The 21,563-nt window shown below is 30.3% G+C and overlaps 2 protein-coding genes across 2 annotated transcripts; both read right to left on the reverse strand.

Moving 5' to 3' along the window:
* Positions 1–1,361: 1,361 nt before the first annotated feature.
* Positions 1,362–4,565, reverse strand: LOC138933629 (odorant receptor 94b-like). The gene is made up of 9 exons (XM_070296488.1): positions 4,364–4,565; positions 3,597–3,716; positions 3,350–3,467; positions 2,606–2,867; positions 2,362–2,475; positions 2,201–2,291; positions 1,887–2,032; positions 1,625–1,753; positions 1,362–1,542 (listed from the first exon to the last, which is right to left on the reverse strand). The coding sequence occupies exons 1-9, from the start codon at positions 4,529–4,531 to the stop codon at positions 1,485–1,487; spliced, it is 1,206 nt and encodes a 401-aa protein (XP_070152589.1). The 5' UTR covers positions 4,532–4,565; the 3' UTR covers positions 1,362–1,484.
* Positions 4,566–11,024: 6,459 nt separating this feature from the next.
* Positions 11,025–16,312, reverse strand: LOC138933630 (odorant receptor 4-like). The gene is made up of 8 exons (XM_070296489.1): positions 16,209–16,312; positions 15,976–16,093; positions 14,160–14,427; positions 13,910–14,026; positions 13,753–13,843; positions 12,703–12,845; positions 11,210–11,342; positions 11,025–11,113 (listed from the first exon to the last, which is right to left on the reverse strand). The coding sequence occupies exons 1-8, from the start codon at positions 16,230–16,232 to the stop codon at positions 11,060–11,062; spliced, it is 948 nt and encodes a 315-aa protein (XP_070152590.1). The 5' UTR covers positions 16,233–16,312; the 3' UTR covers positions 11,025–11,059.
* Between the last annotated feature and the right edge of the window lie 5,251 nt (positions 16,313–21,563).

Below are 21,563 nucleotides of genomic sequence, written 5' to 3' on the forward strand. Positions count from 1 at the left end.
GCTCCTTTGGTTAATCACTTCATTTAGTCTATCCTTTATATTGATGCATCTGCTAATTTCAACTTGAGGGATTTCCTGCCAGATTTCCTGGAGGATTCTTTCCAGTTCGGCTAATGTTGTTGGCTATCTTGGACGATCTCTCAACGGACGACCCATCAAATCCTAAATATGCTCTATGGGATTCAAATCCAGGCTCATCGCTGGGTGATCGAGGACAGTGACGTCGTGGTCTTGCAAAAATTCCCTTGTCAGCGCAGCGGTATGAGGACGAGCATGATTAACCAAAGGGGCGGCAACACCTCATTTTAAAAATAATGCGCACGCGCGTGCGCGCACACACACACACATACGCACGCACGCACACAAGCACCAGAGAGGATTTGGAGTCAGTAAATACTATGCAAGTAACGAATTATGGGGTCCTAATCTCTGTATGTGATACCCACACGCTCAAGCGCGCGCGCGCACGCACACACACACACACCATACACATGATGTGTAAAATCCGACCGAGCAATCTCTTCGTGGTGTATATTGGATAACGCGAATGCCGGCGGTATTACCAAGAGCCTTGCAAAATGCAGGGGTGACTATGAAACCCGATAACTCGGCTCCTAGGTACGGTAGAGAAATGTTCTTTGCGCCATTTTAAAGGGAAATTTTCCATTTCAAAGCCCATATGGTTGCATTCTTGGTCCCATCCCTGCTTTTCCCATAGATGGCTATAAAGTCATGAAATTTTATTCTTTTGTCTATTTTGTAAAAAGTTGATCGTCATTGCTTGCTCAATACATTAGTTATAAATAATACTTATGTTATAATTGTTTACATCATCTTTCTTTTGTTTGAAACGACAAACGAGATATCGTTCACAATAAAAATTATACATATCTGCATTTTCTTATCTAGCGATTCTAAACATTCCGCTAGCATGTTTGATATACAATACAACGAGCATCGTTTCTGTTGCTGCAAATGCAATTTCTGTTATATAAATGGCTGCATGCACATTTTTAGCATAATTATTGAGAAATATTTTTCTTGGTCAATGAAATATTCATAATCAAAAATTCTATTCCGAAAAATGATCGGGATTTGTTCATGGGCAGCATAATAATGAGAAGAGACACTCGGCCAAATTAGTAGGAAGTGAAGAACAAGTGCACTGCACATTACGAAGCATGTTAAAAAAAGTAGTTATACAATTTGTTATAATTTTCTGAAATATCGATTTGTTACATAAGTTTAGGCATAACAATTTATTATATTTATATTTATTACGTTTATATTATATTATATTCATTTATTGATCTTATGATGCAGACACAAATCGACTAATGTTTCTATGGGGTTATGTTGACAGATGCCCAAGTTTATTGTATGACATCTATGATCTATTTATTTCGACCACTACTTACCGCTAAAGCCATCTATAGGAAAACGGCGACAGCAAAGTTGTACACCATATATATATATATTTAATTTCATTGCTGTGTGGAGTATATAAAGGTAAAGTAAGAGACTGATGCAGTCGCTAACTGGAACAAAATACGTCTTCTTTTTAATTTGCCTTCGCACTTATATTGTCATATTTTACATATCTTCATAAATGATATTTAGGAAGGCAAAGCAGTTTAAGGATGCTGCGAACAGTCCACCCACATTTAGACTAACAGCTTTGGTGCTCCTTTGTAACATAAACAATATCAGTTTCTGTATGTGTAACGGTGCCACATACCAGCGAACGTTGTATCTGCGAACAAATGACCAGACAACGAATCGATAAATTGATTAGGTATATAAGTTTTTCGAATTTTAACTTTATATATTTATTTTATAGGAAGTGTCTTAAAATTGTGAATATAATATATAAAATTGTTTCTTACGCGGTATAAAATATATGATTATTGTGATCTATAATTTCTTGTCCGGCATAATTAGCTAAGAACATGTATAAAAGAATTATGATTACAATTATAAAGTGAAATAAAAATTCTTCTTTAGCATCTCCATAGGATAGAGTTTTATACATCTAAAACAATATGTGGACTACGATCAATGTTGTTTATATATATGCATATTAAAATTAAACAACCTAATTTAGAATTTGGATTCTCAAATAATTTCATAGATCGTTTATTATTTTTTTATTAACAAATTCTTTGTCGCAATAAGCCATCAGATATGTTTAAAAACTTACCTCAAAAAGGTTGAGACTCAAGCAAATTACATTAAATCCTATTAAAATAAAGAATAATCCCTCAACGCTAGATATTAAAGTTTTGCAGAACCTTTAAGAACAAGAAAATATCGTTACGTATATTATTAGCAAATATTGTATTATTGGATAAATATACCAACTCTATAGTTTTGCAATGAACGTCCACTGCACAAATTATTCCCTTATAAATTGCAATCTCATTCTGGAAGCTATTTTGTAAATTATTAATTGCCATTGCTTGCTCGATACGGTAACTGTAAATAATATTTATCTTATAGTGTATAGATAAAGTTTCTCTATTTTTTGTTTGGAGAAGGATAAAAAAGATTTTATTTCCATTAGGAAAAATTTCTAGAAAAATATTATAAATTGTTTTTTTTTTACCTGGCGATTGTAAACATTCCGCAAGCATGTTTGAGGTATGCTATGAGCATTGTTCCTGTTCCTATAATTGCAGTTCCTCCTATACAGATTGTTGCGTTTATGTGCAGGAAAATTAAATAAAAATACTTTTCTTGATCGACAAAATACTGGGTTAATAATAGTGTAGAACGTGATCGAGATTCATTCGTGGGCAGAACAATATCGAGAATATGCGACCATATTGGTACAAAACAGAGAATAAATATGCTGAACACGAAAATCCCTAAATATATTTAAACAGATATACAATCCGCGCCGTTTTTGAAATTTTCTACTCGTGATTAGTTTATAACTAACTCGAAATATTGTATCGAATATTTTTTAAATATTTTTTTATATATATTATATATATATACATTATATATTTTATATATATTTACTGGTTTTTGTATCACTTGTTTTAAACATTTTTGCAAAAAATAGCACAAAACTTTTTTTACTTTAGATTTATAAGTTATCGCATTAAAAATATTATTTAAAAAATCTAAGAATTTTTTTTATTAGTAATAATATAAATAAATATTATTTTTAAAGGAATAAATTATGCAGTTTATAAAAATTGTATTACGTGTTTTATGTTATTTCTATTTTGGTATATAATACTCAGGAGTATATTTGCAAAAAATAGCGAAACTTCTTTTTTTCCTTCCATTTGATTTTTGTTACCGTTTAATTTATACCTTTGTGTGATATTGTTTTTTTTACCTATTATTCTAATTGTATAACGTTTTGCATTGTTCCCATATTTTTTCATGATATTAACTTCATTCTCATCTTTTAACTCGTTACAAATATTTTGAAGTTGCTCCAATAAACTTCTCATCTATCATGTTAATAGTATTTTATTTACACATTTTTTAAAATTTAATTGTATTTTAAGTTGTAATTTTAAGTTGTATAAAAAAGAGAGATTAATCGTATTTGAAATAAATTTAATAATGGTGTAACTTACAGCTCGAGAGTTTATCCAAAACGAATTGTATTTAATCATAAATATCATAAAAAATAATACAGAAGAGAGAATTTTGATAACAAAATCAAGTGTACATTCTGAAGTCAAAAATAGTGTAAACTGCAATCAATAAATTAATTAAAATTATTTTTTAAATTTAATTACTAATTTATAACAATCAGTTACTCTTCGATTCATCATTACATAACGAAATAATTATAAAATGTTTATAACACATTTTTATAGCAGTTCGTATTGTTAATAATTAAATACGAGGTCTGATCAAAAAGTATCTGACCTTACTTTTTTTTTTTTGCGTTAGTCAACTGAAGCCCGGTAACGGGGCTAGCGCAGCATGCAACCTTGGATCCTATTGCAGCTGCATGATATTTGCCAGACCGCGCGCAATTCTTCAATCATTGCTAGGCAGCCGTGATAGTTGCAGGTGTATTCAATGTCCGTTGCATTTCGTGTTTCCAGCTAAAATGATCGAACGTGTTAATAGAGCGATTGAAGGGCTGTGCAGTCTGGCAAAAAAATCATGCATGCGCAGTATCTATATATGGTCCAAAGTTACATACTGCGCTAGTCCTGTTACCGGGCTGCAGCTGATGCAAAAAGAAATAAATCGGTTATTTTTTGATCAGACCTTATATATTATTATTATTATTATTATATTCAAATTATATATTATAAATAATTAAATTTAAACATATATAATGGCCTATTAGATACATAATAATGCAATTGAAAGAATATTGGCATACCTGAAATACAATAGAACTTGTTAAAATACTAATAAGGAAAATTCGTTGAAATTGAACAAGTAATGATTGCTGATAAGGCCATAAGCCAATTGTGAGTAGAAGAATACAATTGAGTTTAAAATGCTGTTTCACGATGCATATCATTTTTCGATGAGAATCGAGACGCATCTGACTATGGAAAAATTAGCAAGATTTCGACTATCCCCATGTTCTCAAATTCTCTCTTGAATATTTCATAATTTGTTCCTTTTGTATCGTAAATATCTTAATATATAAGTGTATAATAACACAGTATAAAATATTAACGTGAGATCGCGGATGGTGAAAATATTCGCAATTTCGTATCTTTGCTTAGGAAGGGGTAGGAAATTATTTAACTATCGCTTTGACAGTGAAGACGAATTTGACGGATGTTTATTTCTCACACAAAGGTACTCAGGTAATATGAATTATTGGTTCAAGTTCGCGCAAGCGCAGACGCCTTCTTCCCCCACATTGCATTTTTACGTGCCTCATTCTAGCTTGGGCACTCATCGAGTACGTTTGTCTTTGAAGGCAGTGTCGATTGATCGCCTTTACGCGCTAACACCGCAGTTATGAAAATGCTACCGATAAAGTGTACATTACTATATGTAGTTTCTAACTTGACGTTAATTTCTGGCACATAATAACGCTTCAGATTTGGTATACCGTTGGAAAATTTGTGTTTCCTTATTAAAAAACAGGCCGAAAATTTGTGTTTTCTTGTTAAAAAATTCACTGAAAATTTGTGTCTATTTTTTAGAAAATACGCCAATTAAAATTTTGTATTAAATATTTAACATATTCATATGTTAATTTAACATATTGCTGTTGTGTTAATTGAACTCAAATGTTAATTTATTAAAATAGCTGAAAAAAGTGTTAAAATAAAGCAATGTGCACATATTTTAAATTTTACGCAATAAATATATTTTGTATTATAAGTGTCAAGTTTATCTGTGTAAATCTATAGAAACAAAATATTGATTTTATTTTACAATAAGAGTGAGAGTGACTACAGTCCGTTAATGACATTTTTGTATAGACAGTTTGGGACATGCGATGTATGTTAAATTTAAGCCAAATTTTTCAACAGTTAAAAAGTACGGTCTTCATTAAAAATATATGACACTTATCTGTTATATCATCTATGGTATCATCAATTTTTAAAGTAATATCTTATGATTTTAATTAATGTGTGTAAGTATGTTTCTTCCAACAACATATTCCCGCTATACTTTAACATGGCGAGGATTTATGTTTCTCATCATTATTTTAATCATCACTGTCGACATTTTGCTGCTTCTGTTTTTTATATATGCGATGCAAAAAAAAAGATTTATTCTTGAAATATAAATAATTTTAAATTTATTTATAAAAATATTAATTTTTTTCTTTTATCATAATTTAAAAAGAAAATCAGGATTCTTATGATTTAAAAAGACATTATATATTTTGAAAAATTTGTTCTGATTATTAACTGGAGATGAGACTCAATTAATTGGAGGTGAAAATCTGGACATTTATGTTCTTACATTTACCTACTTTTTATTTTTAATATGCTAGATATATTCGTTTATTACAATATATTAGACTTTTTATTTTAATATAGTAGACAATATATCCTTCTCGTTGCTTGGTTGATTATATGACAGTGAAGTAAAATTGTTATTTGCCTATATCATAATATATGGTATAATTTTTACCATATACAAGACGAAGGATGCTACAAACAATCCACCGACATTCAGATTGAAAAATTTGCTACCTCTTTGCAACAAAAATAGTATTAATTTTTATATGTGTAACGGTGCTATACGAACGAACGTTATATGTACGAACAAACGATTAGGTAACGAATAAGAAAATATGTTAATAATTTACACATGTATAAAAGCTGTTACAATGAAAAAGTGTAGCAAACATTCTTTTTTGTTGTCTTAAAGCGATAAAGTCCGAAAACTTTAAAATAGCACGATTGTTAAAAATGCTTTATGAATATGTATAAATATGTGCATGTATAAATTGTGTATAGGATACTTTAGAGTGATATATTTCGGAAACTATATATCCGACTCCCACGTAGTTGTTAAAATTATTCAGAAATTTATTGTTTATAACATACGCTATGCAAAACAATTAGGGGAGCGCTTGTAAATTTTGCCGATTTTTAAGAAGCCATATCTTAGCTTAGGGGAATCGTAGAATAATGATCCTTGGCGCGTTTTAACGAGTGAAGCCTCGACTTTAAGACGGGTAGGTTTGAATTATTTGTGTCATCGAACTGTTTTGTTTGTGAAGACCAAAGTCAGATCGTGAAAATATTCTGGAAATTTCATGACTTTGTCGTCTATGGGAAAATAAGGGATGGGGCTAAGAATGCCACCATATGGGCTTTGAAGTGGGAAACTTTCCTTTAAAATGGCGCAAAGAAATTTCTCTACACGCTTTTTTCGCAATTTCTCTACATTTCTCACACACTTGCACGTTATTTACTGACTCCAAATTTTCTTTGGTGTATGCGTGTGTGCGCACGCGCGCGCATTATTTTTAAAATGGGGTGCTACCGCTTTTTTGGTTAATCACTTCATTTAGTCTATTCTTCATATTTATGCATCTGCTAATTTCAACTTGAGGGATTTCCTGCCAGATTTCTTGGAGAATTCTTTCTAGTTTGGTTGATGTTGTTGCCTGTCTTGGACGATCTCTCAATTGACGACCCATCAAATCCCAAACATGCTTTATGGGATACAAGTCCAGGCTCATCGCTGGGTGATCGAGGACAATGATGTTGACAGTGTGTTCAAACGGAATTAGTTTCAGTCTTTGTTCAAGGCCTTCTCAATTAAAGATTGACAACTAATTCTTTATTCTTAATTATTTGCTCATTCTTGGGGAAGAACTTGAGTAAAGATCGAGAAAATCTTAAAATTAGTTTTATTATTATATAACTTTTTGCTTCCTTATTAGAGGAAGCTTTGTTTTTCTGACAAAATTTTTTTTCGAGTTTTTTATGCCAATGTGTTCAGAATGGTGCAAAACGTCGAAAAATCATTCCTAAAAAATGTATGTATGCATGTATGTGTGTGTGTATGTATGTATGTACGCGATATATTGTTCAACCTTTAACTTCCGCAATTTTTGAAATATCGGGTTAAATTTTTTTATATGGATAGAATATTATTAAAGGATAGTTGATATTAAATTTGGTAAGAATCGGTGCGAAAGTTCATTTTTTATAAAATATTAAATTTTTTGAGAAATATCTACACATCCTAACTTTCGCAAATTTTCAAATATCGGTTTAAATTTTTTTATAAAAATAGAATATTATTAAAGGATGGTTGATATTGAATTTAGTGAGGGTGATAATCTATAACGATTATAGAAAAATAAAAAATGTGTAAATTAGAAAAAAGCATATTAATAATAGCTTTTTCATCTTTTTGTTTCGCTCACAAAACTTCCTCTACGAGAAAGCAAAAATCTAAAAACCCGCTTGCTTTAAAGAGCTTAAGCTTTCTGAGATAAAATGATGAAGAAACAATGTGCAAGTTTCTAATTTGCACAATTTTCAGCTTGTTTATTGATGTCGTTATTATATTATATTATATATCAACTTTACAACTTTTCGATGGATATCTACAGCATAAATTAGTGTTTTATAAATCATAAGTTTATTTTTTTGGCTATTTTGTAAAAAGTTGATTGCCATTGCTTGCTCAATACATTAGTTATAAATAATACTTTTGCTATAATTGTTTACATTATTTTTCTAAATTTGTTTGAAATGATATTTTGCTCACAATACAAAATATACGTTTATTTTTTTATTTATATTTCTGCATTTTTTTATCTGGTAATTCTAAACATTCCGTAAGCATAATTGAGATATATTGTACATGAGCATCGTTCCTGTTGTTATAATTGCAGTCCTTTTTGTACAAATGGCTGCTTTCATATGTACATGATTATTGAGAAATATTTTCTTGATTGACAAAATACTCATATTTTAGAAATGAATTCTATTCCGAAAAATGATCGAGATTTCTTCATGGGCAGAATGATAATGAGAAGACATGGCCAAATTGTCAGGAAGAGAACAACAATATGACACTTGTTAGTTATATACCATACAGGATGGTCCGCGCGATTGGAGATATAAAGAAATAGTTCTTTTTCTATTGACTATTTTTCTATTATGTATTTTTCTATTGTCTAATTTCTTTCGTAAGTGTAATGATGCACCAAACAGTTGCATATTTTTCTTAGAAACATAGAAAAATTGTTATATCGTTCAGCTTTTTCCTCGCCCCATTTGCGTGGTCCATCTTTATAAGGAAAACAGCAATGTGGTTTATTACTTAATTCTTATTAAGAATTATAATCTAACTCTATTCTATATTACTTGGCAATGTATAATATACATTATTAGATTTTATTTCTTTTACATATAATTCTAATCGTACAACATTTTTTTTTTGCATTATATCCATATTTCTTTATAAAGGCAATTTCATTTTCATTTTTTAACGCATTATAGATTTGTTGAAGCTGCTCTAATAAGTATATCATCCATTATACCAAAAAATATTTTATATTATTTTTTGTTATAAACTTAAAAAGAAATGTACAAAGAATTATTTCTAGTAACTTTTATTTAAAGATGATTACAATGAACTTACGTTTCCAAACTCACACAAAAGTTGTATTTAATTAGCAACGCAGTAACGACAAGATCTGACGTGCATTTTGCAGTAAAAAATGCTGTAAACTGTATAATCAATAATTTTATTTAGAAAATTATATTGTAGAAATGACTTGCTTGTTTACAATTGCAAATTGGAAATTATAAGATATAATAAATTATTTTTTTGTAATAAAACTGTCTACTAAAATTTTTAAAACTTATAATTACAATATATTTAAGGCACAGAATTTTGTATAAATGCATAATGCAATGCCGCACAAAACATTATCACTTATCGAAACACTCGTACAGTTCAACATTCGCTTGAAAAGAGACAAGTGGACAATCGATTTTACACTTACAAAGAAAATCAACAGGTGTTACCTCACACAACCAAACACTCACAGAGTGGCTATTCTTCGATCGAAGCCGGCGCAAGCGCAATCGTACTTTTTTCAAATAACTCGGTTTCATTCGCCTCAGTCTTGTATGTGCGTTCGTGGAGGAAGTTTGTCCTTCTACAGGAACACAGAGTCGATCCGCTTGACGTATGTTGGCAAAGCTATAAAACTGTCGCCAGCCAAAGTATAAAAGGTACCGTGAATCTCTTGATTCAAAGCTCTACACACTTGTAACAAGCGACACTCAATAATTGTTTCTGTTAATTGAAACGCATGTTTTTATATTATTTTATATTATATTTATATTCTCGTATATTAGATCTCTTATGACATATCACTTTGTGATATTGATGAAAAATTATGACATCATCGTACTGGTCCAAAAATATATACATCAATCCTGTGTAGGTGTTTTGTATCATACTTTTTCAACATACATTTCATATGATGTGTATATGTATTTTTTATAATAGAAAAATTAAATATATACAGGGTATCCCATTTTAAAAGTTCCACCCTCATAACTTTTCAGGATCAATGTTTAAAGGGAAATGATTTTAATAAAAGTTGTAGGGAACAAAGGGGGCTATCTAATAGTGACCTTGGATTTGACATTGAAGATCATTTTCAAGGTCATTTGAAGGTTAACTTCCGTTTTTTTAAATGGAAACACCTATTTTTCATTACATACTCTTATAACTTACCTCGAGAGCTTTCCAAGACACTATAATAAAGTATTTTTTCATTAAGTACTTTTTGAGTTATTTTATATTTTAATCTGACTTATTTTGATATAAAAAATTAAATATCTTATAAAATATTTAGTTTTCGATAATCTTACCGTAATACTTTTATGCACAAAATAATGAGACAAATTAATTAATGCAAAAAAAACAAATAATTGTTTAAAAAAATACATTGTAAATAATTTTCTTAAAAACAATTATTTTTTTATACTTAATTATTTTTTTATACTTAATTTATTTGTCTCATTATTCTGTACATAGAAGTATTACGTTATCGTACGGTAAGATTATCGAAAACTAAATATTTTACGAGATATTTAATTTTTTATATCAAAATGTGTCAGATTAAAATATAAAATAATTTAAAAAGTATTTAATAAAAAAATACTTTATTATAGTGTTTTGAAAAGCTCTGGAGATAAGATACAAGAATATGTAATGAAAAATAGGGGGTTCCAGTTAAAAAACGGAAGTTGACCTTCAAATGAGCTTAAGAATGACTTTAATGTCAAATCCAAGGTCACTATTAGATAGCCCCCTTTGTTCCCTACAGCTTTTACCGGAGTCATTTTCCTTCAAACGTTGATCCTGAAAAGTTATGAGGGTGGAACTTTTAAAATGGGACACCCTGTATATCCCCATTATCGAAAAAAAGTAATTGTGAATTTGTGATTTCTTAATTATCTAAACAGTGCAACAGTCAGGAAATAAAAAGCTATTATCTTAGTGAATTATTTAATTTGTGCAAATTTTATTGAAATTATATTTTACAGTTTCAAACGTCGAAAATGTAATATTTTATGGTTGATTTCTATAAATTAAATAATATATCTTCACATTATTGCTGCATAGTATATATAACGGTGAAATAAGACATCGATGCTTTCGTTAACTGTAATAATGAAGTGCATACGTCTCTTATATTGCACTATGAAACATGTTAAATATGCTGTAAATATTGCAATTTATGGTATATGATATTGCTTACCATGGCAAAACACTCTAATGATATTACAAATAATCCAGCGATATTTAGGCCGAAAATTTTACCGCTCCTTTGCAAAATCAACAGTATCATTTTCTGTACGTGTAATGGTGCATTATACCATCGAACATTGTAACTACAAAATAATATGACAAATAATAATAAACTACTAATGAAAAAGATATGTATCTATATACTAATATATACAAGGTGTTAAGAGAAGAGGGTTATATATTTTGAGAGCAAGTAGTATTGATCAAAACAAGAAAAAAAAGGTCTAACATAAGTTCTACAATTAATATCTTCGAAGATATAGGTTATTTTTCTAGTTGAGCTGCTTGTCCTTTTCTTATTGGTTGTGTCACCTCTACAATCCAATAAACAAAAGAGTATTTACTAGTTTTGCTATAATAATATTTAGATTATAGTATAGTAATATTGGGTTTGTAGATATGTAGGTATGACGTTATATTAAGAGGGGGGGGGGGGGTGTCATATCCGTTTGAACTCTCGAAAAATGAATACATTTTCTAAATTTTTTTGCATCGCAACAATTTAATAAAAACTTTTTATTCTTATACAATAATAATAATACAATATTATTAAGTACTTAAATAAAAATTTTCAGCTTAAAAAAAATTCTTGTTTAAAGTTATGCGAGTATTTGTAAATTTATATTTTCATGCACGATATTCCATGAAAACTCGTGCTATGTTCGATCGCATCTCTTAACAAAGTCTTTTTTAGAGTCGATTCCTCATCTTTTTGTTATAAACAAAAAAAATGGATTTTTTTTTTTAAACAAAACTTTTTTCAACGTGTTATTTTTTAATTTTTTTAAATTTTGGGAGAACTCTTGGATAACAGATAGCTATTGATATGTTTAACAAAAAAAAAAAATTTATATTTTTGATTTCGGATATGATGATGAACGTTTTTATCCAAACCGTGCAGCCATTTTAAATTGGAGGATTTCTGCAAATATTTGCATAACTTTGAAAAAAAAGTTTTTTAAGCAAAACATTTTTATTTAAGTTTTTAATAATATTGTATTAATATTGTAAAAAAAATAGTTTTTATCAAATTATTGAGCTGCAAAAAATCTAGAAAATGTACTCATTTTCCAAAGATTCAAAGGGGATATGCCCCCTTAAAGAGAGAGCGATAAAGTTTTGTTAGAATATGCAGTTTAATCAGTGAACATATATAATGTAAGCCTATTATTCCACGGGAAATGGCAGATATGATTTTATGTTACAAAACTAGTAAGAGCTCTTTTTTGTTTACCGCATTGTAGAGGTAACATAACCAATAAGAAAAGGACAAAGAGCTCAAATAGAAAGATAGATTCTATTTTCGCAGATATTAATTGTAGGACCCATATTGATTAAACTTCATTTTCTTGTTTTGATCAATACTACCTGCTGTCATAATATGTGACTCTTTTTTTAATACTGTGTATGCAATTGCCAACAACACATTAAATTGTTCCTTACGCGGTGGAGTATATATGAGTACTATAATTTAAAATTTCTTGCCCGGCATAATTAGCTACAAACATATATAAAAAGATGACTAGTACAAATAACAGATGTAATATAAATGCTTCCTTATTTCCAAGCGATGCATTACGAAAGATCTAAAATTATGATTGTGATTAACATCTAATATTTTGTATGTATAATAATTACTGATTATATCCACAAATAAATAAGATAAAACGTGCAAATGAAAGCCAATATTCTGGATGAGGGGCGCCAAAAAAATATTATTCTTTGTAAGTATAATTGTGTTTAGTAGACCTTTCGGTCCTCGAATATTGGACCATTTTCAGTAATTTGACATAGTATAAAAAATGTCAAATTACTGAAGATGGTCCAATATTCGGGAATCGAGATGTTGAATAAACACCTAAAAAAAAATTTATTTTTGGAACTTTTTATTCAGCACGTTGGCTCTTATTTGCCCGTTTTATCTTATTTATTTGTATATATTTATTATTTAAAGTCTAATATACTAAATTATCTTATTGATTATACACCGAGAAAAAAGTTGTTAACTTAACTAAATGTGTTCAACTGATTACTATTTTTTTAATTGGAATATTTAAGTATTTAAGTCAATTACGTTATATTTGATATTTAATATGTTGTATTTAATATTTAAATTTAATATTTAAATTTTTAAATTAAAGAATCAGTAGTAATCAGTTGAACGCATTTAGTCAAGTTAACAAACTTTTTTTCTCAGTGTAGCCATAATTACGCAATAAAAAAGTTATAGACGAAAAGTACAAAAAACAATTTTTATAATGAGATTTCTGTTTTCTAAAATTTTACAATTTTATATTTAGCACATTTAATATGCATATCATCAATGATTCTATAATTAGCACATTTGATATGCGTATCATCGATTAAATTTAGATATGTTTTTTTTTATAATTATATACTTTTATCTATAAATTGATTAAGTTTCGATTATTATTAGACACATGCATATCTCTTTTAGAAAAATGCTTTTAGAACACGAAATACAATACTTACTGAAAATACATTCAGGCTGAGAGAAATTACGAGTATCGCAATTAATAACAAAATCGAACCCTCAAAATTAGATAATATAAGGTCGGAAAATCTTTAAGAAAAATAAAATATTATTACAAATGCTATATAATTGTTATCGCATGCATATTATACTAACTTCATAGCTTTGCAATGGATTTCGACCGCATAAAATATTTTTTTACAAATCATACTCCGATTTTTCATGTTAATATTTTCGAGCATCTTGGTCGTCATTGCTTGCTCCATACGATAACTGTGATTAATTTGTCTACTATAAATATGTAGTTCTCCCAAATTTGTAGTGACAAATTAAAACAATCGCACCAAAAAAATTGTATGTGCAGCTATATATTTCATTTTTTTTTTTTCCTGAATTCACTATTTACCATGCAATTGTAAACAATCCACAGGCGTGTATGCAGTATCCCAAGAGCATTGTCCCTGTCGCTGTTATTGTAGTCGACCCAATATAAATAACTGCGTTTGTATGCAGTACAGTTAAATAGATATATTTTTGTTGATCGACGAAGTATTCAGTTATGATTTGTATTGTCTGACTCTGTAGTTGAGACTCATTTATGTACAACACAGTTCCAAGGATCTGTGGCCACATAGGCAGTAAAGTAGCAATAAATGTACTGCATATTGCGAACGCTAAAAACATTTGAAAGGAATAAAAAAAGTTATATACAAGTTGCTCTTTTTAATGTTTCACTTATGCATAATTCTCTTTTTCTCTCTCTTTTCTTCATATTTTGCTGTTCTTTAATCACTCCTTTGCTTTGATTTTTTTCTCGATTCTAAAATTTTGTGTATTTTGAATATGATAATAAAAATTAAGGATAAATATATTATACAGGGTGTCCGATAATTTTTGACACACCCAAAGTGTGAAGGTAGATTGGCTCAAACTGAGTCGAAAAGTCTTGAACCATTTTTTTTTTATAACGCTTAATAAAGGAGTTATTATTGAGTAAAGTCTGGCCAATTAGCGCCAACATTTAGCCGGACGTATGTCGGTGAGCCGCGCGCCGTGAAGTGTGCGCTGCCACATACTACCAGGCGCGCGGTTCACCGACGTGTGTCCTGCTAAAGGTTGGCGCTGATTGGCCAGACTTTACTCAATAATAATTCCTTTATTAAGCGTTATAAAAATATACAGGACTTTTTATTTCAGTTTGACCCAATCTACCTTCGGGTGTGTCAAACATTACCGGACACCCTGTATGTATATATATATATATATATATATATATATATATATATATATACGTATATATAAGGTGTCCCTAATTTAAATGGCAAAACTTCAGGAGCGTGTAGGGGACCGAAAAGCTAAGACAGAAAGTCCTTTAGAGGTTTGCTCGTTTTTGCTCCATTTTGAAGAAAATCACAAAAAAAGAAACAAAACAAGTTTTCGTTTTTTTACCTATTTATTTACATTTTATTTATGTTATCATCTATTTAATGCAGATATTGTTCAAAATGTTGCCCTTTTGCATCAATGCAAGCATTACATCTAGCACTGATCTCATGAATTGCAACTAGACATTGTTCTAGTGATATTTGGTGCACTGCATCTATGATTCGGTCTCTTAATTGCTCTCTTGAATTGATTGGCACCGTAAAGGATAACATCAAGTATTTACATATGTAAGGAACCTTAAAACAGAAAGTTTATTCGGTGCCAATCAACTGAAGAGAGCAACTGACAATGAGAGATTGAATTTTTGTGATTTTTTTCTAAAATGGAGCAAAAACGAGCAAACCTCTAAAGGACTTCTTGTCTTAGTTTTTCGGTCCCCTACACGCTCTTGAAGTTTTGCCATTTAAATTGGGGACATCCTGTATATTAAAAATTTACATACATGTGTATGTTAACATGATTTTTACTATGCAAAAGTTTTATAATTTTTTATTCTATTGGAAAAACGTGATAAATATATTTAAGCTAAGAGTTATAAATTAGTTAATTAGATTATTGTTTGGGCTGAAGCATTGTATGAATGTCCTACATAGATAGTTCAGTGCCTCTGTCATGAATAGATGATTGCTACAGCGTATCTGGGCACTAGTGCCACTCTCCACTAGATACATACATCCCTATTTATTACTCCTAATTTAAATATTTAACTTTTCTCACGATTGGAATATATACTCAACTTTATGACATATAGTAATTGGTAAAAAATACTGTCTTACATGTAAGTATTACTGTACAACGTCTTGTGTTATTTCCATACTTTTTAAAGATAGCAAGTTCGTTTTCATCTTGTAGTTCATTACAGACACATTGTAGTTGCTCCAACAAATTTCTCACCTATCATTACAGCAATATTAAACGTTGTTTTGGAAAAGTTGCAAAAGGTTGTCACATATATTTAAAAATTTAGTTATTAAAAATATCGATTTAAGTTAGTAAACAATTAACTTACATGATGAGTATTAATCCAGAACATGTTGTACTTAATTATGTACAAAGTAAAGAATGTTGTGGAAGAACAAATTTTGATAATAAAGTCAACAGTACATTTCGTAGTCATCAACGCTGTGAACTTCGATGAACCAATTCATTGAAAATATTGCATAAAGAAGTCATTATTCTTTATGCAATTCAAAATAATAATTTGCTTTGTAATATATGCAATAATATATAATAACGTAATAAAACTTTAATAATTTTATGTGTTGTAGTTGCAATGTATTCTATTATCGATAACTAAATATAATTTGATCGGATTTTATAATTGCATAAAAGCGAGAGTTTGCTATAATTAGTAATGATGTTTGTAATGCATATTTTATAATAATATGAATAAAAATATGGACATACTTGGAATATAACAAAGCTTGTCAAAATACCAAAACACAAAGTTGCTTGAAGTTGGCTAAATTTTGATTTTTGAAACGGCCATAAGCCGATTGCAAGTAGCAGGATCCGATTAAGATTAAAATGTTGAGTCTCAACGCAGATCATTACTGAACGAGCATAGAAACTGGACTGCGGAGAAATTAATAGCCTCTATCCCTTCTTTTTTCTTCTTCAAATTAAATATTCTTGAACTTTTACTATATCTTTGGAATAAATTCTGTTATAAATTATGTAATTCATGATAAATACCAAATTGTACAAAATATCGTGGAAACGAAGAACTTGTAATTTAACAATTTTGTGAGAAGAAGCGATTAGGCGATCAATTTCACATGGATGGAAATTTAAGAAATGAATATTTCCCGCACATTCGTCAGGTAACTTATCGATCGAAGTCGGCGCAAGCGCGATCGCTCTTTTTTTTAAGTTACGTACCTTCACGTGTTTCATTCTTGTGCGTGCGCTCATGGAAGTAGTTTGTCCTTCTATGGGAACATAGAGTCGATCCGCGTGACGTGTGTTGACAAAGCTATAAAATTGTCGCCGGCCAAAATATAAGGTGAATTTCGATTCAGAGTTTTCTACACTTGTAACAAGTGAAACTTAATAATTGTTTCTCTTAATTGAAACACATGCATGTTTTAATATTATTTAATATTATATTTACATTTTTATATATTAGATCTTTTATGATATGTCACCTATTGATAGTGATGAAACGAAAATTGATATTATATCATTTAAAAATATACGTCAATTCTATATACATTTGTGACATTAACTTTAGAATAATAGGTATCATTTGTTTTGTCTCATACTTTTCAACACTTTTTCACACACGTTCCGTACATGTACTTCATAATAGAAAAATTAAATATATATGCATTATCGAAAAAAAATAATAATTGCGAATTTGTGATTTCTTAATTATCTAAATAGTGCAACAGTCAGAAAACAAAATGCTATTATTTGGATGTATGATTTAATTTGCGCAAACTTCATTCAAATGACATTTTACAGTTTCAAATCCGGAAAATGTAATATTTTATGGTTGATTTCCATTAGATAATGTATCTTCACATCATTGCTGCATAGTATATACAGGGTGTCCTAGACCAACCGTACACCCCTTTTCTTTCAAAAACTAAGCATTTTAGAGATAAACGTTTTGAACAAAAATTGTATGGTTTTGAGGGGAACATAAGATGGTGTCACTGGTTTGACCTTGGATGGCATCGTTAAGATCAAATCAAGGACACATTTAATTTCTTAAATGGAACCCTCTATTTTTTATTGCATATTCTTATAGCTTACCTCGAGAGCTTTCCAAAACACTATAGGTATTTTTTCATTAAGTACTTTTTGAGTTATTTTATATTTTAATCTGACATATTTTGATATAAAAAATTCCAATACAAAAAACTGCGTCTATATGCAGTAAAATTAAATAGTAATATTTTTCTTGATCGATAAAATATTCAGTCACGATTTGTATTGTTTGACTCTGTAGTTGAAAGTTGTTTATGTACAAGACAATACCTATAATTCGTGGCTAAGTAGGCAGTAAAGTAGCAATAAATACACAGCATATAGCGAACGCTAAGAATATTTAAAGGAAATTGTTATACAAGTTGCTCTTTTAAGATTTTATAATGTATTATTTATACATAATTCTCTCTTTCATACAAATTTTGCTATTCTTAAATCACTCTTCTGCTCTGAATTTTTTCTTGATCTTAAAGTTTTTTTTTTATATGATAATAAAAATTAAGAGTAACATATTATATATACACATATTAAAAATATACATACATATGTATGTAGACATGCCTTTTGCCATGCAAAAATTTTATAATTTTTTATTTTGGTGGAAAAATGTGGTAAATATGTTTAAGCTAAGACTCAAAAATTAGTTAATTAGTCTAATTTAAATATTTAAATAAATAATAATATGATTGCGGCCTCTACGAGCAATGTTTGGATATTCAATTTTATTTTATCATATTATTTTCATTTACAAAATTTACAAAATTTGTGAGACGTTTCGACACTGACTTGTATCTCTTCAGCCACTGAAAAAATCATACAAAAATAAGTAATTACATGAAGCAAGTCTATTCATACCTTCGGGGCGTGTTCGCAAGGCGCAAATGTTAATGTCTATCATCATCCTTTTTGTTTTATCAAAGTTCATCTTGTAGCACATAGTCCCTGGTTATTAATTATTTGTGAAGTCCTTGTGTTGTTCGTAGATAAATTTTTTCGTGTTGGTCAAAACTTGTCATGTTGCATTGCATTGTCAATATTAATATCCATCAATATTTCACAAAATTATTGTTTTTATGTAAACCGAATATTACAATTTAAATGTATACTACTTGCAAAATGTATAGTTTATAAATTTATCGACCGAGAGATTATTTTTTTCATATTTAGGTGTTAGCTAACTTTGTCATGAATTTGAAATACGAGGGAACAGCGTCGTGTAGTGCTTATAAAGAATCTGTTAAATGTTGATTGCGCTGGCGTTGACAAATATGACTGCCTATTTATAAATTTGGGATATCTAGTAACGGAAAGTATGGTGGTCTAATAATTCTACTTCGTCCATGATATTAAGTTTGTTGTTTTATGAAAATTTCTTCCGATATCAATCTTTTATGATAATTGGATTCGTGATCTAATATTTTAGCATTGTCCTAATCCATATAATGGTTTATTTCGTAAATGTGTTGGGAAACAACTGATTGTTTTTTGTTTGTCCTATGTTCGTTGATTCTGGTTTTTAATTGTCTCTTTGTTTGTCCCACATATGACGCATCGTAATCGGTACATTCAATTTTATATATAACATTTTTATTACAAAGGGTGGGAATATTTTTGTGGACTTTAATAAACCGGTTGAGACGATTAAAACATTTAACCAGTGGATATATCAATGTTTTTAAACGGTACGGAAACAATTTCGGAAAAACCTTTAATATAAGGTAACGCTATAAATTTTCTGTTATTGTTATTATTAGTGTCATTGCTCACCATATATGTGCTGTTGTTTAAATTAACTGTGATAAGCTTTTTTAATCTGATGTGAATATAGTTGAAAATAAACGGAAGAGAATAACCGTCGTTCATTAAAACATTGATACAAAAAGTTATGTTTTTTTCATGAAATTTTGGATGAGATAATAAGATGGCTCTGTCAATTAAGTTATATATAGTGTCTATTTTATGGCAAATTGGATGATTGGAAAAATATGACAGATATTGGCCCGAAAAATGTTGGTTTTTGGAAACAATCTATGATCAAATGTGTATTTTTGTTATAAATCTTTAAATCTAAGAAGCTAAGAACTTGGTTATCCTCTAACTCGTACGTGAATTCTATTCTATTGTGATATGAATTAAAAATCTGTAAAATTGTATCAATCATTTTCCTGGGAGCTGCCAAAAAAATGTCATCAACATATCGGTAATAAAAAGATAAATTGAACCCAATCTCGGACAGTGCTCTGTTTTCTATATCTTGCCTTAAATATTTAATTTATCTTACGATTTGAATATGCTCAACTTCATAACATATAGATAGTCGATAAGAAATACTGTCTTATATGTAAATATAACTGTACAACGTCTTGTATTATTTTCATACTTTTCGAAGATAGTAAGTCCGTTTTCATCTTTTAGGTTATTACAGATGCAGTGTAGTTGTTCCAACAAATTTCTCACCTACCATCACAGCAATATTTAACGTTGTTTTGAAAAAGTTGCAAAAGATTGTGATATACATATAAAAATTTATTTTTAACTTACTTTTAACTGCTATTTCGGAAGTGAGGGGCTGGCGATAATTTTTATTATCTGAACCGCTCTGTGTCTCGTTGTGTGATATCGTAGTACAGTGCTCGGATTTAGTTGCACATTTCGGCCCGATTCCGTGGCTCACGCCTATTGCCCCCCACTCACCGCTCGTGCGACAAGTCGCCAGATACGCGTAACTAAGGAGCGCGACGCTTTGTCTCAGGAGCGTTCGTATATAAGAATGCCCAAATATAATAATAAGACAAGACTTCTCTATTATTAAAAGTTTTTCTTCAATATTTTATGTCGATGAAATATAAAATATTGAAGAAAAACTTTTAATTATAGAGAAGTATTGTCTTATTATTATATTTGGGCATAATCTTATATACGGACGCTCCTGAGACAAAGCTCGCGCTTCTTACTTACGCGTATCTGGCGACCCGACCAGCAATCGTCCCGATTGCGCACATTACCGATCGGACACGAGAATATTTCCCGATCGGACACAGACCCGATCGAATACATGTCCGATCGGACACAGTCCCGATCGGACACAGTCCCGATCGGACACAGGCTCGATCGGACACAGGCTCGATCGGACACAGGCTCGAGCGGACACAGACCCAATCGGACACAATTCCGATCGGACACATATGGTTGCAATCGGACACAGGCCCGATTGGACACAGACCCAATCGGACACAATTCCGATCGGACACATATGGTTGCAATCGGACATAGGCCCGATCGGACACAGGCTCGATCGGACACAGACCCAATCGGACACCATCCCGATCGAACACAGTATATCAGAAATATATAGGTTTGGGTTAGGTTATATCTTCCGGAAGTGGAGCCCCCCCATAGGGGGGGGGGGAACATACTGCCTGCATACATATACTTTTTAATGCGTAGTAAGGTTCCACATAAGTTTACAACTTTCCACGCGAAGCGTGGTTCAACGCAAACCTATGTGTCTAGTTTTTTGAGAGTGGAGCCCCCCCCGTAGGGGCTGGCGGAACCCACCGTGTCCATGCATACATTTTCCCATCCACACAATGATTGTAGGATGGACCTAGCTTCGCGATGAGGACTGTGTCCGATCGGAACTGTGTCC

This window comes from Polyergus mexicanus, unplaced genomic scaffold (genome assembly GCF_030449975.1).
Source record: "Polyergus mexicanus isolate NDT 795.1 unplaced genomic scaffold, iyPolMexi1.0 SCAF_5, whole genome shotgun sequence".
Lineage (NCBI taxonomy): Eukaryota > Metazoa > Arthropoda > Insecta > Hymenoptera > Formicidae > Polyergus > Polyergus mexicanus.